The following is a 17,144-nucleotide window of genomic DNA, read 5'->3' as shown; positions in this document are numbered from 1 at the left end:
CTCCAACCCTGGGAAGGACAGGGAGTTGGAGGGGGCTCAGCACCTGTTACCATCAGCAGCCCTGGGATCACAGCTTGGGCTTCCTTGTCGGCCTCTTAGGAGAAAAAACAGGCCAAGGGAAGAGCTCGGTAAGAGTCTCAGTGGAGGGAAGACAAGTGCAAAGGCCCTGAGGCTGGTAGAGCTCAGCGTGTCTGTGAACCAGCAGGAAGGCCAGTGTGTGGGCGGGGGCGGGTGGGGGACCGTCACTTGGGCCTGAGTGGGTTTCAGTCAGCGGGACTGAAGGAGGCGTCCGAGCAGAGTGAGGCTTCTGAACGAAGAATGGACTGAGCGCCCTGTGTGCTGGGGAGACAGGAGGCCCCTGGGTCCCAGCAGAGCGTACCCTCCCGCATTTCCCTCCTCCAGAACTAGCGCACAAGCAGACAAAACTGCTCTGTCCCCGCATTTGGTCCCTGCCCTCAGCCCACTTGGCACCCCCTTTGGCGACTTCCTCCACCAGGGAAGGGCCCTTGAGGATCCATCTCCTCTCCTGCCTTGGGGGGCGGGGGGTGGTGTCCAGAAGAAGGGAAGGGGGCCCAGAGCTCTTCTGCTCAGCGAGGGGGCTGGCCTTCCCCTCCCATCTGTGCGACCCGGAGGAGGAGCCTGCGCGCCAGCAGGGCCCGGCCAGAGCCTTCAGGACACGGGCCACTCCGCTCCGTGATTCGCAAGCAGTTCCCCTCTGCTTCTTTCTGCGGTGCTGTTCTGGCCCCCAGGTCCTGTGTCCCAGTGTCCCCTCTGCCCCCAGGGTGCAGGGGGCCACACGAGCCCTGAGGGTCCTCACTGCTGTACGCCAGGGACAAGGCTGGGGTCTGGGTGCCCCTGGGAGACGACAGGAGGGCTGGGGCGAGTGCCCGCATTCAGCGCACCAGGATCAGAAACCCCTCTTGTCCCCCTCCCCCAGCATCAGGACGGGCGCGCACCCCCAGATCCCACCACACAGAGCGGGGCCCAGCCGCCAGCATCTCCCAGGGCTCCTGCCCACCTGGAATGCCCACCCTGCCTGCCCCTTTCCCCCTGGCCCCCAGCCCTTCACTTCACCTTCTCCAAGCAGCTCTTGCCCCCCCATCCACGGCCCCGGGATGGGGTGCTGTCCCGCCAACGCCCGGCCCAGCACAGCTGGCTTTGAGCTGCCCTTGTAGGAGGCGGCTGGGCGGCGGCGGGGGAGACCTGCCTCGGGTGACCGTGACTCACCAGGCCTGTGGCTTCCTCTTCACCAGCCCGCGATGGCGCCTCCACTGGGAATGGGGGCTGAGGTGGTAGGTCAGCTGCCGGCACAGCTTCTCCATGGCGCCCAGCGCGTCACCCTCCTGCAGAGGAAGCCACGGGTCCCTGAGTCGAGGGAGCAGGCAGGGAGCCCAGGCCCCCACCTCCAGCTTCCTGCCTCTGCGGGACCAGCACGGACCCCAGGCCGAGCTGGGGAGGCCTGCTGTGCGGGCCCAAGGTGGCCGCCCTGAGCAGGGAGCAGGGGCTGCAAACTCATCTGCATGATGGTTTTAGTTTCTGTGAACGCGTTGCTATCGCTGAAACACCTGAGATTTCTACAGAAGTTTGGATTCCAGGTGAGCTGACAGTCGACCCCAGGGTTGCCACGGTCCCTGCCGCTCCCCGATGCCCAGGGCCAGCTTGCTCACTCGTTCGCCAGACAAATACCCGCTGGGTCCCTCCTAGGTGCCGGGCACTTGCTCTAGAAGCTGGGGATTCAACCACAAGCAAACGTCCTTGCTCGCGTATTCCACACAGCAAAGGGCACAGCACAATACTTTACCGCGTCTCTTCTGCCCATGTCAACGGTGGGAAAATAAAAGAATGAGGTGCCAAGTGGTTTCCGGCCCAGTTCATTCATCTTCCTTACCTGTCTGGCCCATCAGCATTTGACCTTGAGACCCTGGGTGTTATGGCCTGAATTGTGTCCCTCTGCCAAGTTCTTAAATTGAAGTCCTAATCCCCAACACCTCAGAATGTGGCTGTATTTGGAAATGGGGCCTCTGAAGAGTAATTAAGGTAAAATGAGATCACTGCGCTGGGCCCTAACCCTATACGACTGGTGTCCTCATGAGACGATATCAGGACACAGACACGTACGGAGGGGAGACCACATGAGCACACAGGGAGAAGACGGCCGTGTACACACCAAGGAGAGACACCTCGGAAGAAACCAACCCTGCTGACGCCTTGATCTCGGACTTCCAGCCTCCAGAACTGTGAGGAAATACATTTCTGTTGTTTAAGTGGTATTTTTGTCACGGCAGCCCCAGCAAACAAATACTCTGGGTTAAAGGATGCAGCAGAGAGATTTTAGTGGCTCCAACTCTGTCCCAAGGGGAGTCAATTCAACAAAGAGTCCCCGAGGCCTGGGAGACCGAGTGGCCCAGAGCGTGCGCTCCCACCAGATGGTCCGGTGCCAAGGGCCAAGGCCAGGAAGTGCCAGGCACGGATGCAAACCCACTTGCAGACAGCAACGCGATGTGGTGAGGTCAGCCACGAGCCAGGGGCCAGTGCCCAGCAGGGCGCCTGGCACAGCGAGGCTGCTCAGTAAAGGCTGGCTTGATTATCACCATTACCATCATCACTCTGTTAGTGCTGTCCCCCCACCCCCCATCTGCTGTTTGGCCCTCCAAGGTTTCAGGTTACCTGTGGTCAACCTCGGTCCAAAAATATTAAGTGGAAACTTCCAGAAATAAACTCAGAAGTCTACAATTGTGCGCCATTCTGAGTAGCGTGATGAAGTTGCGTGCTGTCCCACTCCTTCCCGCCTGGGACATAAATCATCCCTTTGTACAGTGCATTATCACTGCATATGTTACCTGCCCTTTAGTGTAGGAAAAACAGGGTTTTTCGGGCTTGGTGCTATCTGCGGTTTCAGGCATCCCATGAAGGTCTTGGAACATATCCCAAGGGTCACGGTGCTGGCCGGGGTGAAGGCCAACTTTGGAGGCCAAAGGGAGAAGGGGAGGGGCTGGAACATCTCGAGCTGAGGGTCTGCACCCAGGACCCCTGCATGCTGGAATCACCCAGAGCTTTAGACAACACTGCTGCCTGGGCCACCCCGCAGCGATGGGTGGGCAGCTCGGGCACGGGGACTTTTCAAAGCTCCCCCGGTGACGCCCCTGTGCTACCAGGTGGACACACTTTACAGACAAGAAGGGCCAGCGGGTGGGGTGGGGTGGTCTGCCCGGCATCACCCCTGCGGCCACCGGGGACAGAACGTGGCCAGTCTCCCACAGCACCCGTTCCAAAGCCGAGGAATGAGCTCCTGGCCCTAAACCTAACCTCCCGCAGGGGTTCCAAAATCAGGGGCCACGGACTCTCCCTCCGCCCTCCGGGCCGGAAGGAAGGAACAGGAAAAGGGGCGGCAAAGCAGCCGCCGCAGTGCGCCGACACTGCCACCAGGGGGCAGCCGCGCGCAGGGCGAGGCCCCCAACCTGAGCCTGTTTCCTCATTTACTAAACAGGGACGGAAGATGTGGTCACTTAACAGCGGACCTGACACCAAACGTGAGCTAATGTTCTCGGAAGTGAAAGCCCCTCCGCTTGTCTGGACTAAAGAAACACAGCTAACCTTTACCGAGTTATATCACCTACTATACGCTGGGCACTAACTCATAGCCATCCCATGAAACAGGGGCCCCTCTAATCCCTCTTGACACATGTGGGAACGGAGGCACCAAGAAGTGGAGGGGATGGCAGGCCACTCGACGTGTAGGACGGCATCAGGATCCAAACCCCGCAGTCGCCTTGAGGCTGGGCTCTGCTCTGCCCTTGAGGGATGAATCTTTTGCGAAGGTTGGTTCAAGTAGCTTCTATCGTTTGCAAACCAGAAAAGCCTCAAGCAAGCCCACCTACGTTTTCCCAACTCCATCACTTTTGGAAGCCCCCTCCAGGCCTCCTCCTGCAGGAAGAGTTAGACTAAGCAGGAGTCGCCCAGCGTGGAGGATGAGGAAGGAAGGGGAGGGAGGCGAAGAAGGAGGATGCTGGCCCCTCTCCTCTCATTCAGAAAGCCGCGGGGCCCAGCAGCGCTTTTGTGGGACCACACCCCACTCCCAAGCCACAGCTGACCGGTCCAGAGGCGGACCTTGGGGGATTCCCGACTTGGGACAAGACTCCTCGGGGGCTGAACACTGACAAGTCAACTCAGGAGCCCCGGGCAGCCATGAGGTGTGGGTAGAGGGGCGGGGAGTGAGGCTGGGTGGAGCAGAGGGAGGGGGGCAGGTGTCTGTGCTGTTTGGGGTTCTAGTGCCTCTTTCAAGCTTGGCTGCCACCGGGAAGGATAAGTCCTCTTCCTGGCTGGAGGCAGGCCGTGGGGGCTTCTGTTGCTTGCAACGGAGGAGGCTGCAAGGCAGGCTGCGGAATCTGCAGCTTTCCCTCCCACCCGTGGAGAAGGAAGGAGGGGGAGGGGCTGTGGCGCAAGTCGGGTACACTGGGCACCGGCCCAGCGCCGCTGACCGCGGGCCTTGGAGAAGACCCTGCCTGAGGGACTCACTGACCAGGCAGGAGAGAGGCCCACGGCAGACCTGCAGGCCCCTCCGGACTGGGTCACCGTGTCCCTCTGACGCCCCCTGCCGTCTTCAACCCCCCACCCCAAGAACTGTAGCAAGCACAGCCCTGACTGCTCTGCACTCAAGGCTTCCTCACTCAGTCATCAGACACGACTGCCCTGTCTACTGCACCCTGGACGCTGCTCCAGATCCGGAGACTGTGCTGGGCTTTTTGGTCCACTCCCCACCCCGTTCTCTGTGCTGGGAAGGCTAAGCTCTTACAGACGGCACCACCCGGCCCTCTTGCTCCTGGCTGTCAGTGGGACTCAGCTAAAGGGACGGAGGAAAGAGGGCAGGAGAGAAAGGCCCAGGATTAACTCTTCTCACTCTCTCCCTGCTTTAGCCAGCCTCCAAGTCGGCCCCCATGGATGCTGGCCTCCTGGCAGGGTACAGCCTCCTTCCACACTGCATTAGGGCTGACTGGGTGATCAATACGCTACGGCAGCAGGGACAGTATGTGATGTCTGAGGCTGGCTCATAGAAGACCCTGTGCTTCTCCCTTGCTCTCGGGGATCACCCCCTCTGGGGTAAGCCAGCTGCCCTGATGTGAGGAAGCTCAAGCAGTCCTGTGGACCAGCCACGGGGCTCGGAGCTGAGGCTTGCCACCAGCAGCCATGGGGTATGCTACCCTGCCAGTCCCCGTCGAGCCACCAGGACTCGCAGCCTGGGCCAATGTCCTGAGCCCCTAACTAGAACCCCCCGCCTGTGCTGCTCCTGAATTCCCGACCTGCAGAGGTGGATCAATGATGAATGTCTGTTGTTTTGAGCCACAATGCTTTGGGGTGACTTGCTATGCAGCAATAGAAAATACAATAAAATATAAAAGAAGAACAAAAACACAAGGTGGCTCTGGGAGAGCTCCTCCACAAATCACTGAGCATACACCCTCATTTTAGTGTCTGCTGGTGGGAAGCCTGATGGTGGACATGATGGAACAGACGTGCTGGGTGGGAAGGAAGGAGTCCCTAAAACTTCCCGCTACATGATCCACGCTGATAGGGGGATTTGTTCTGGGTGATTTAGGGACACCCAGGCGGAAACGTCCAGGAGTGGGGAGACTTTTGAGTCTAAAGACAGGCTGCAGATACAGACTTGGGATTCATCAATACCATCATCATACCAATGCCTCTTCCCCCTTCTGCGGGCAGGCACAGACCCAGCCCTTTCTAGGGTCTCGGCCCACACCCTGCTGGGGTACAGGAGGGGGTCTCTGGTAGGTTGAGAAAATAGACAGGACTCATTCGAGGTGGTCATCTTAGCGGCGGGAAGGATTATTTGTCTTGTGGATGCTTCACCAGGAGTTGGACCAGAAAGGGCTACTTTCTTCGTCCCATCTCACAGCTAAGGGAGACCCCGCCCCCCCCCTTTTGTCTACAACCTCTCGGCACACACTTGGGCTGATCTGAAATCCTCAGATGAAAGAGGTTCGAGCAGCAAGGCCTGGCTAGCCCTGAGCCAGCTCACATGGGTGTGTGTGTGTGTGTCTGTGTGTGCAGAGGCCGCCCCCATCATCACCTTGGGGACCCCAGAGCCAGGATCTCCCACCCATGCCTCAACCTCAGCTGGGAGAGTCCTTCCAGAGGGCCTCTCCTGCCACGTGGCCTTGGGTACGGGTAGGGGACTGGCCAGGGCCTGGGCCTCCAGCAGGGTGGACCCCACTCTGGCTGCCTCTAGAAATCTGGGTTGGAGATAAGCCTGTTGATTTCCAAGACTCTGAGTCCACGGGGGCTGGGCCTGAGGCCGTGACTTTCTTGCTTCTGCGTCCCCCACTGACCTGCTAAGTCTGAGCACCCCGCCTGGCATGTGGTCAGTGCCCACAGACTGGTGACACCTCGGCTTCTGGGTGTGAGGCTCTCGGCCGTGCCAGGCACACACCCACGCTTCCTGTAATCATCTCACTGAGCTCTCGAGACAGCTTTACAGGGGAGGCTATGGCTACGTCCACATCCGAGTTGAGGAAAACAAGTTCAGCTAATTAAGTGACCTGAGAAGGTTACACCTGTGCCACGGAAGCAGTGTTTGTCCCCCCCCGCCCCCAGTTCATATGTTGAACCCCAATCCCAACGTGATGGTGTCTGGAGGGAGGGCCTTTGGGAGGTGATTAGGATCGGACAAGGCCACGAGGGTTATCGGAAGAGACCAGAGCGCTAGCTCACCTCCCTTCTGCCATGTGAGGCCACAAGGAGAATGTGGCCGTCTGCAAACCACAAAGAGTGTCCTCACCAGAACCTGACCGGCCCGGCACCCTGACCTCAGCCCTCCAGCCTCCAGAACCGTGAGAGATAAGTGTCTGTTGTTTATTAGCCACCCTGTCAATGGTAATTTGATGTAGGAGCCTGAGCAAAACCACCTGTGAATGGCCCTCTAGCCCTCCCCAGTGGGGGGGGACAGATGGCAGTGCAGGACCCCTTGGCCTCAGCCCGCAGCCCCTTAGTCCTGTCCTGTTTCCTGGGGTCGACATGGGCAGTTGACCACCTGCAGACCCGCCTACGTGGAGGGAGGGGGGCACTGGAACTGCCCCCAAACAGGCCCCTCCTCCCCAGCCCAGCCCAGGTCTTGCGAGCCCCACGGAGCACTGATGGCCCAGAGATCCAGCACCTGAGCGCTGGCCTGGCCTGCCCTGCCCAGCACTGGGGCCCAAACACTGGGGTTCTCACCTGGGCCGTAACCTTTCTCAGGTTGCTTCATCACCTGTATTTCGTCTTCCTCAACTCTAAGATGGGCATAAAAAACAGTCCTCTCCTATTGAGCTGCTCTGAGTGCCCTGTCATCTGTCACTCCTCTCACCTGTGGGCAACTAAATCCATGCTCTGGAAAGGGCAGGGGTCTGGCACCCACAAGGCCTCCTACGGCCTGGTCTCAGCTCCCCAGGAGAGCCAGGTATACCCTGAATGAGAAGCAGGTGGTTCCAGCTGCAGCCGGTCCCCTGTGGCCCCTGCACCAGCTCCTCGTCCCCAGGCCTTCGGGCTCCCAGTCCGCCGACGCTCATTACTGTCACACGTCTGAGCCCAGCACCCCTGCCTCTTGCTGTATCCCTCCACCCACCCACCCCACACCTGCCCCGACGGGCTCCCAGCCCTCCATGGCCAGCACCCCACCTTGAAGTCTTGACACCAGGCATTCCAGAGAGAAGCCAGAGAGAAGGCCCTAAACAAAGCCCCAGATGGAGGTGTCACCCCAGAGCAAGGTTCCAGCCCCTGGGCGCCCGGGCCAGGTGCGGGGTGGGCTTGGGAACCACCTCTCGCCCTGATCCTAGGTCCTGCTCTGAAGTGGAGGCCGCCCCAGGCACTCCTCCATCCTGCCCTGGCTTCCTGCCCCTTCCTTCCTGCTGCAAGGAACTGCATCTCTTGGAAGCTGCTGGAAACTGAGGGATGGGAGCGAAGAAACCAAAACAGAGAGAAAAGCCCAAGTGTGGAGCTGCCCTTGCCCTGGCCCTCCTGTCCCTGCCTGGGTCCCAGCCTGGACTGTGGAGCCAGCAGGAAGAGGGGCAGATCCCCCAGACCCAGAGGGGCTGGGCAGCGCCCGCGGAGTCTGGAGAGCCTCGGAGCCAGGCAGGAAGTGGACAGGAGTGAAGTGGGTGGGTGTAAAATGACACTTGGCCTCAGAGAGGAGGACAAGTGGGCATAGTGGGGACAGCAGCAAACAGAGCGGCATGTAGGGCCACAGCTACATTTGCTTACACAGCGCCTTTGTGCAAAAAGGACAAAGCCCATCTCTAGGTGGACACAGTCTTGCACCCGTGCCCCTGGCTGGTGGGCAGAGAGAGGGCTGGACCAAGTTGTCTCCTGTCTCCCCGACCCCTGCCACCTCTGTGTACACATCTTTGTGCAGGGTACAGCCTACACAACCATACCTGGTGGCTCTGGCCCCATGTAACAGGGGTGGCTACTCAACTCCAGGCCTGTAGAAACGAGGAGCTTCCCATTTTTCAAGGGCAGCTAATATGGGGATTGTATGAAATACCCTGAGGTTTACATGTTGGTAGTGAATCCAGATTTACTGCAGCCCGTGGGCCAAACAAGGCCGGTGCTGATGGTGCTGGTATGCAGCCTCCGCCGTGGATGCTGGGCCTCAGGGCAGGGTGGGCACCTCAGGTGCTGCACAAGGGGCCCAGGCAGCGCTGGCCAGCCCCCCTTGGGCACCGGGCTGCTCTGCCCAGGAAGCTCCCCCCTTACACCCCGGAGCTTGCTGGCTCAGATCACGGACACCCTACCGGCTTAGGACAGTGGATGTGGCGTGCCAGGCTGATGATGAGGTCGTGTGTGATGGGGTCCACCAGGTTCCTGAAGCTGGCGTAGCGGTACAGGACGTCGTCCAGCGAGGTTGACTCCATGCCTAGGTCCTGCAAGAGGGAGGGATGCCCAGAGCTCAGCGAGGCCCCACCTCACCCTGGAGCCCCGCCCAACATGCCCAGACTGCCCCCTGGCCAGGGAGGAGACCCCTCCAAAGTGGCTTCCCATCCCACACGGAAGCATTTACAGAAAGTCCCCCGGGGGGCCAGACAAGCCCCTGCAGAGACGGCCCTCCCTAGATAGCCCCCCAGCCTTTGCCTCTCCAGTTCCCCCAAGGAGGAAGCCAAGGGTGGTGGGCCACAGCGCTGGTGGCTGCTTCTGCACCTGGGACAAAATTTGGAAACGGGGTGATAGTAAAACTCTTGTGCTTTGTGACAGGACCACGTATTGATATTTATTTGCTTTCTTTTTGCTTCTGAGGTCATTCTTACTGCTCCTTCTGTGAAGGACCCCGCCTTGGTGTTCCTCTGCCTTGGGGGGTTGGGTCTCTGAGTTGTGGGGTTGAAAGGAGAAGCTGCCAGGCACCCAGAAGAAAACCCCACCAGCCCTCCCCCTAAGAAAGGATGTCAAGTGAGGTCCTCGTAACAGGAGGGGCGGGAGCACAGAGGCAAGGGGCACGGAGTGGGCGGGGGCCACAGCAGAAACCTCTGGGGCAGAGGTTCCCCAAGCCTCGGGAGGGACAAGGGCTGGGAGCATCTGCAGAGACCCCTGTCCACCAGCAAGAGACCCCACGGGCTTGGCCAAGAGCAGTGACCAGTCTGGGTCCTAATTCCCGGGGCCTCGCTCCAAATGTTCTGGACTGTACAAGACCTGAAGACTCTTGTCCAACCCCAGGGAAGGGGCAGGCCCCCCAGACACGGCTAAGCTTGAATTTCCCACCAGCCAAGCTGGCGGGGGCTTGAAACAGAGTTAATTGCTTTAGAGAAGTAAAGAAAGATGGTTTTCTACCCCAGGGTGCTGGACTAAACGTGTGCCCTCTGTCTGTGGAAGAGCTTGGGTACGGCTTCTGACTCTTCTCAAACCCCCTCTCCAGTTTCTGTTGTCCTTGGCCGGAGCTGTGGTTCCCTCCTAGCTTGGGGCCTTGCACAGAGCATAAAGGAACAAGGGCATTCCCATCTGAGGACTGGCCCACCCTAGGCCCCCTGGGCCCCCAAGCCATATGTGGAGCTGCCCCATCACCGCCCAGAGAAGGCAGGCTCCCAGCCTGGGTTGCCATGGTCCAGCCACCTGCGGACAGGAATGTGTGGTGACAGGTGAGTCCCAGCTGGGGTTTGCTCCCTTGTCATTTCGGTGAGTAATCCTGAACTTTTCTAAATACCTTCCCCATGTGATTCTTAGAAATCCCTGAAAGCAAGTAGGCTGGGTATCCTTATTCCCAATTTACAGAGGAAGAAGCTAAGGCTCAGAGCAGCTGACTTTTTTTTTAACTAACCGTCAGAATTTCAGGAATGGAATGTAGGACTGGTGACTACAGTTAGCACAGCTGTGTGGGACACTTGAGAGTTGTGAGGAGCGTAGATTCTAAAAATCCTCATCACAAGGAAGAAAACATGTTTTCAAACTATATGAGGTGATGAATGTTAACTAAACTTACTGTGGTAATTATTTTGCAATATTTGTAAGTCAAGTAATTATGCTATACACCTTAAACTTAGTGCCAAGTCAATTATACCTCAGTAACACAGAAAGAAAAATAAATTGCATGTCATAAAGATGTTAAAAAAAAAAGAATTTCAGAAATGGTAGGGGTGGGCTTCCACGTGGGCCTGGGGCCTGTCTTGGGAGGATCTGCCTTGTCTACCCCTGGGGTGAGCTGGGCAGCAAGCAGGCTGGAGGGCGGGGATGCTGCCCTGTGGTTTGGCCGCTGACCTTTCTAAGAGCAAAGGGAGAAAGAGCTTTGCTGGGGTATCTGGAGGGGCCGTGCGCTCTGTCCCACGGGAAGCCTCGCGAGTCCAGCTCCTAGCGGGGTCCCCCCCTCCGCACTGGTTCCGGGAGCTCTGCCTCCACCTCCCTGTTGGAAGAAATGGGTCTCAAGTGCCATCGAGGACACAACGGGCCAGCCTTGGGCTGTTTCTGTTTGGCAGGAATGAGCCTCAGAGGCAGCGGCCGTGCCCAGCGCCAGGTCCTCCGGCTGCGGAGATAACTGACACGGTCTGGCGTGGACGCGGTGAGGGAGGCGCCGGCTCAGGGTGCGGACAGGTCCAATCGTGCCGTGGACCTGTCCCCACCTGGCTTGTCCAGCCCCTCAGCCTCCCGGGAGGCATCCGGGGCAAGCTACCTGTGTCACTGCGTCTCAGCCTCCTCGTATGTAAAATGGGGACGGTGACCCCGCGTCACAGGTGGGCGAGGGACATAAACCTAGTAACACAAGGTAACGACTCTGCAGGGAAGAGAATCACCAGCTGAGCTCCCCTCCCCCTTCGGTGCCCCCCCCCCCCGCCACGTGCACAGGTTCTTAGTCTCTTTTTGGATACCAGGCCCATTTGAGGACGTGACAAAAGCCATGACCTCTCTCTCTAGAAAAGCCCGGGAGTCGGGGCAGGACAGGGAGCCTGGCGCACAGTCCACACCGGCCTCATGGTCAGCAGGGCATGCCAGGGCCGCGGGGAAGCTAACTGTCACCAAGCAAAGTGCAGACCCTGGCGCCGCCCTCTGTGTGGTAGGAGAGGCTGGGAATATAGGAAGCGGAATTCAGGCTGTCAATACGTGGACGAGAGACCTCTTCCCCCTTGGGGTCCGTTTCCCCATCTGTGAAAGGGGCAAACGGACCATACTCGTAGTTACTGAGCCGTGTCCCAAGACCTTGGGGCTGAGGATGACAGGAGAGAGGCCAGAAGAGTCAGCGAGGCTTTGGGCCCAGCTCTCCACGCAACAGCTCTCTGACTGTCCTTCAGGGTTTTTGTTTGTTTGTTTTTGTTTTTTAAAGTAGTTCTGTTGTCAGAGAAGTTTGAAACCCCGGGACTGGATGGCTGCTTGCGTTTCTTGGGTTCCTACCAGCCCTGCCCCGTCTTCCCACTCCCCTCCCCTTCCTTTCCAGGCCAGTAGAGGCCATCCCATCCTGGCAGGACCAAGGAAACCCTAGCTGCTAAGCCAGGACGCTGGGGCAGGTGTGGGAAGATGTAAACTGTCCTTCCCCAGCCCCCCGCCCCCTGCCACGCACGTCCCGCCCTGCATGTCCCCACCCTCCCTGTCAGTCTGGGTGCCCAGCCTGCTGACAGTGGGTCCCTCTCTCCACGCTGCTGCTGTTGTCTGGGGTCATGGAATTGTGGCTGGGGAGGGCGCAGAGGGTGGGAGAAGGGAGGGGGGAGGGAGGGGGTCTCCCCAGGAAGGCAGATGTGCTCTGGGTAAATTACCTGTGAGTCATGGCCACCGCCCGCCCTGTGAATTCCAGCTGGGGTGGGGCTCCCGGAGGTCCCAGGGCTCTGGGTTACAAGAAGCTGCAACAGGGAGACCCAGATGGGGGCCTGACAGACGCTGCTGCAGTTTCATCGCTTTATTCCTTTACTTCGACCCCACCTAGGCCCCTGGAATGCTTGTGCGGCTTTCAGACACCTCACATGTCCTGAGGGCCTCGGGCCACGTCTGGCGTCCTTGGTGTCCTCTCCGTGTCACCCACCAAGCCACCCACATTGTCACCCATACTGGGGACAAATGTGTCATGACTGCACTGACAGTGCTACATACCCTGCCCACCAGGGACCTCACAGTTCCGCTCTTCCCTGGCTGCCTGTCGGGGTGGGGGAATGAGGCGGGTGGAAGAACCAAGTCGATGTGCGGCTCCTCCAGGCTGCCCCGGGCGACTGCTTTGGCCTTGGAGGGGCTGGCCTGCCTTGCAAATACCAGGCACTGAGGAGACTCCTAGCTTCCTCATTGTGTATCTAAATGGTACTATCTCTAGGACCTGTGCGTGTGGACGGTTCCTGATCAGAAAACCTGGGAACATCAGCCCGAGTCACTGCTTTGGGCAGCTTGGCACGGAGAGTGTCGCTGGCCTGCGACCAAGGGGGTGAACGGCAAGCACGTGTCACCTCAAAGAAGTGGGGCTCCCATGTTACTGAAGCTTGAAGAACCAGGTTTGGGGACTCACTCCAGTGCGAAGAGTGAGGGGTACGGCTTTCCAAAAAGCAAGCAGAGATTCACAGTATTTCTCAAAGTGTGAAGGGGGTCCTCAAGACCCTTTCAGGGCCTCTGTGAGGGCCTCTTTTCCAATGACACAGCAGCATGATGCTACATTTTCTTTGTAGACTTCAACCAGAACAACCTACTACAAGACATCGAATGCAGAAGCAGTGCGTGTGAGAATCCAGCTGTCTTCTACTAAGCCAACCACACATGAAAGGGAGTCACAAAACTATGAAACAATGCCGCTCTTCTCACTATATTCTTTCTTTTGGAAAATATAGTTATTTTCACAAAAATTTCTTTCACATTGCAAGCTTATTAACTTTAAGTGAATGAATAAATAAATCTTTAAAATATTTTTGTTTTTATTTCTCATACAGCAGATAGCATTTATAAGATATGACCCACATAGAGAAAACCTCTTTGAGGTCCTCAATAATTTAGAGTATAAAAGTTCCTCAAAAGGGCTTCCCTGGTGGCGCAGTGGTTGAGAGTCTGCCTGCCGATGCAGGGGACACGGGTTCGTGCCCCAGTCTGGGAAGATCCCACATGCTGCGGAGCAGCTGGGCCCGTGAGCTATGGCCGTTGAGCCTGCGCGTCCGGAGCCTGTGCTCCGCAATGGGAGAGGCCACAACAGCGAGAGGCCCACATACCGCAAAAAAAAAAAAAAAAGTTCCTCAAAAAATTAAAAACAGAACTACCATATAATCCAGCAATCCCACTTCTGGGTATATATCCAAAGGAAATGAAAACGTACTATCAAAGAGACAACGCCACTCCCATGTTCACTGCAGCATTATTCACAATAGCCAAGACACGGCGACAACCTAAGTGCCCATCAACCTATGACTGGATATAGCAGCTGTGGTCTATATACACAATGGAATACTATTCAGCCGCGAGAAAGAAGGAAATCCTGCAACAACGTGGATAGACCTTGAGGACATTATGCTCACTGAGATAAGTCAGAGAAAGACAAATACTGTATGATTTCACTTATATGTGGAACCTAAGAAGAACTGAAAACTCTGAAAAACAGAGTGGATTGGGGCTGGGGGGTAGGGGAATGGGAGACGGTGTTTAAAGGTACATACTTGCAACTAGAAGAAAAATAAGTCCTGGAGACTAATACACAGTACAACTATGAAAGACAACAAAACTATTGTTACCAACACTAGAAGAAATGATATTTATGGGACAAGACAGGGGTGTTGGCTAACGCTACAATGGCAACCACATTGCAATATAAATGTATCAAGTCAATACATTGTGGGCCTTAAACAATGTTATACGTCAATTATATCTCAATTTAAAAGAGTTAAAAAAGTATAAAGAGGGCTCTTGGACTTCCCTGGTGGTCCAGTGGTTAAGACTCTGCGCTTCCGCTCAAGGGGGTGTGGGTTTGATCCCTGGTCTGGGAAGTTCCGCACGCCACGCAGCACGGCCAGCAACAAAAACAAAAACAATTAAATTAGAAAAAATAAAGAGGGTTCTTGATACCGAAAACAGCTGGAGAACCGCAGGGCTAGAAGCATGGGGTACCCTGGGAGAAAGGGGCTAAGCTGAGCCAGGCTAGGAGCCAGGGAACCCCTGGGGAGGGTGTAGCTTCCCTGCTATGCTCTCTCCCATCACTCCGACCCTCGGCGAGGCTCCCTGTTGATGCGGGTGTGGTTTTGGTGGTGGGGCGGGGTCGGGGGTCTGGGAGAGGAAGCTCAGCCCATGCCCACAGCTCGTGTCTGGTGTCTGGGAGCAGAAGCGCTATCAATCTCGGGGGCTGGCCCCGAACTAGTGAGCTGGCACCATGGGGACCCCGGGCAGCTTCAGAGGGGGCACCCAGGACCTCGGCAGCGCTTGGGGTGGAGGGTCAGCGGGGAATTTTGACACTTGCCTGACGGCCAGCCTCTCCTCTTCTTGGCCTTTCTGAGTATAATCAGAGATTTTAGATCCAGGTCACTGCTCTTATTGTTTTAGTTTGTGGGTTTTTTTTTTTTTAATTGTTAAAGGCACTCCATCGATGATAAAATTTGGCCATGTGCATTCAGTTTGAGCACAGATTTGCACGTCTTTGGGACTGAGCTAACGTTCAGGGCCGCCACTCAGCCCTTCCCTGGAGCTGCTCCCATACCTGCACCTCATGCCGTCACTGCCCGAGAACGTCATCCAGAATGAATACATGGGTGGTTATTTTCTGAGCTCTAGCCTACCTGAAAAACCTTTATGTTAACGTCGTACCTGAAGGCAACCTGGCTAGAGAGAAACTAACCTTCAAAACGCGGTAGCCCCCTGGTACTCAGCATGGCAGGCGACTCTGAGGCAGTCTGGTTTTTGTGTCTTTAGCTGCTTTTTCTGCCCAGATGTCCATGGGATTGTCTTTGACAATAACCTCTAGCTGCCTCTCCTGGATGGTCTCAGCACACGGTCCCCCGCTTCCCAGGAACATCAGTTCAACATACGGCGTAGCCCAAAAAGCAGCCGATGTCTTTACAGCAATCTCACAAGGTCACCAAAAGGGCACCCTCGTGACAGCCCACCCAAACTCCTAACATCCCTTCCTTGTGTCTCCCCCAAGACCCCACCTGTCCCTCAGTGGCTCATCTCGACCCTGCAAATTCTCTCAGCACCCAGCCCTTCCCTTCCTAACACAAATCAAATCAACTCCTCTGGCTCATCCAGCTCTTAGCTCAAGCCACCGCCAGCCCCACTCCAACCAGAAGAAGCCAGTGTTGAGGATGGACACACAGCTGGAGCTCCTGTGCATTGCCGGTAGGAACGTGAAGTGGTGCAGCCACCGTGGGGAACACTACGGCGATCCCTCAAAAAATTAAAAACAGAGTTACCATATGACCCAGCGACTCCACTTCTGGGTACATATGCCAAAGAACTGAAAGCAGGGACTCAGACAGATCCTTCTACGCCTATGTTCATAGCAGCATTATTCACAATGGTCAAAAGGCGGAAGCGACCCAAGTGTCCATCAGCTTCTACAGACGCACGGATAAACAAAGTGTGGTATATGTCTACAACGGAATAAGAAGGAATGAGATCTGACATATGCTACACTGTGGATAATCCCTGAGGACATTACGCTGAGAGAAATCAGTCATAAAAGGATGATTCCACGCATATGAGGTACCCAGAGAAGTCAACTTCACAGACACAGAGTAGAACGGCGGGTGCCAGGGGCTGTGGGGGAGAGAGGCTGGGGAGTTGTTGTTTCATGGGGACAGAGTTTCAGTTTTGCAAGATGAAGAGTTCTGAGGATGATGGTGACGGTTGCAAAACAATGTGAATGTGCTTAACGATACTGAAGTGTAGAAATGGTTAATTTAAGATGGTAAATTTTATGTGATGTGCATTTTGCAACAATTTAAATTTTAAAAAAGGTCCTGCGACCCAGGAAGGCAAAAACAGACACCTTCCTGAGATAACGAGGGAGCACATGTTTCTGGCCATTGTTTTTCTGCCTGCCACACCTAGTTATTACAATTTTTTACCACTGTGTGTCTAGTTGTGGGTGTTTTCTTTGAATTTACCTTCAGTGTTGGGGTCATTCCATCTACAAACATGGACCTTGTTATAGCCTGTCTCCTCATCAGGAGAGCGGATGCTGGCTCTGAGCGCCTTCTGAGCTGACCTCTTCTCGTGTTCATCCCGTAACACACGCCCGTGGACGGGCCGGGTTTGCCTCTGCCACTGACTTCATGTCCGGCACCGTCAACCCCACTCCCACTGCTTCCAGTCGGGACTGTGTGTTGGCCAGTGTTTCGAATCCTTGCAGTTCTTATTTTGCTCATTAATCTCCCTTTTCATCCCACCCTCTGTTTTTTTTCCTTTTTTGCCTCTTTTCATGACATTTTGTTCTTTTCCCACAAAGTTCATTTCCCCCGGATCCTGCCGTAGATCATTCCAGAGTCAGGGTCCAGCCTCCACAGTATTTATCCGACGCACAGGGTTATTTTCCCCACTTGCTCACCCCTGAAGGAGGGGTGACCTAGTGAGACCCCATCCACCATCTGTCTAGTGTGATGTTATGATTTAAAATAAGAAATACATATTTGGTCTTTGTCCTCTTTCTGGCACAGAGCTCCTAAAACCTGCGGAATTTCCTAACTGATGAGAGAGACAAAGGTGTCTTTTGTTATGAGATGACTTTTTTAATG

At 56.2% G+C, this 17,144-nt stretch overlaps 1 protein-coding gene across 2 annotated transcripts in view; it reads right to left on the bottom strand.

The window, feature by feature from the left end:
- Positions 1-17,144, bottom strand: part of LRRC75A (leucine rich repeat containing 75A) — a 36,245-nt gene that overhangs the window by 2,704 nt on the left and 16,397 nt on the right. For both annotated transcript variants that reach the window (XM_081219046.1, XM_081219047.1), the window contains exons 2-3: positions 8,784-8,912; positions 1,228-1,343 (exon numbers count right to left, since the gene is read on the bottom strand). In XM_081219046.1, the coding sequence (XP_081075172.1) occupies positions 1,228-1,343; positions 8,784-8,912 (245 nt within the window). The remainder of the gene's footprint in view (positions 1-1,227; positions 1,344-8,783; positions 8,913-17,144) is intronic.

Source organism: Mesoplodon bidens, assembly GCF_964165515.1.
Source record: "Mesoplodon bidens genome assembly, chromosome: 19".
NCBI lineage: Eukaryota > Metazoa > Chordata > Mammalia > Artiodactyla > Ziphiidae > Mesoplodon > Mesoplodon bidens.
Note: the sequence above shows the minus strand (reverse complement) of the source record. Positions and strands in the feature narration are given on the sequence as shown.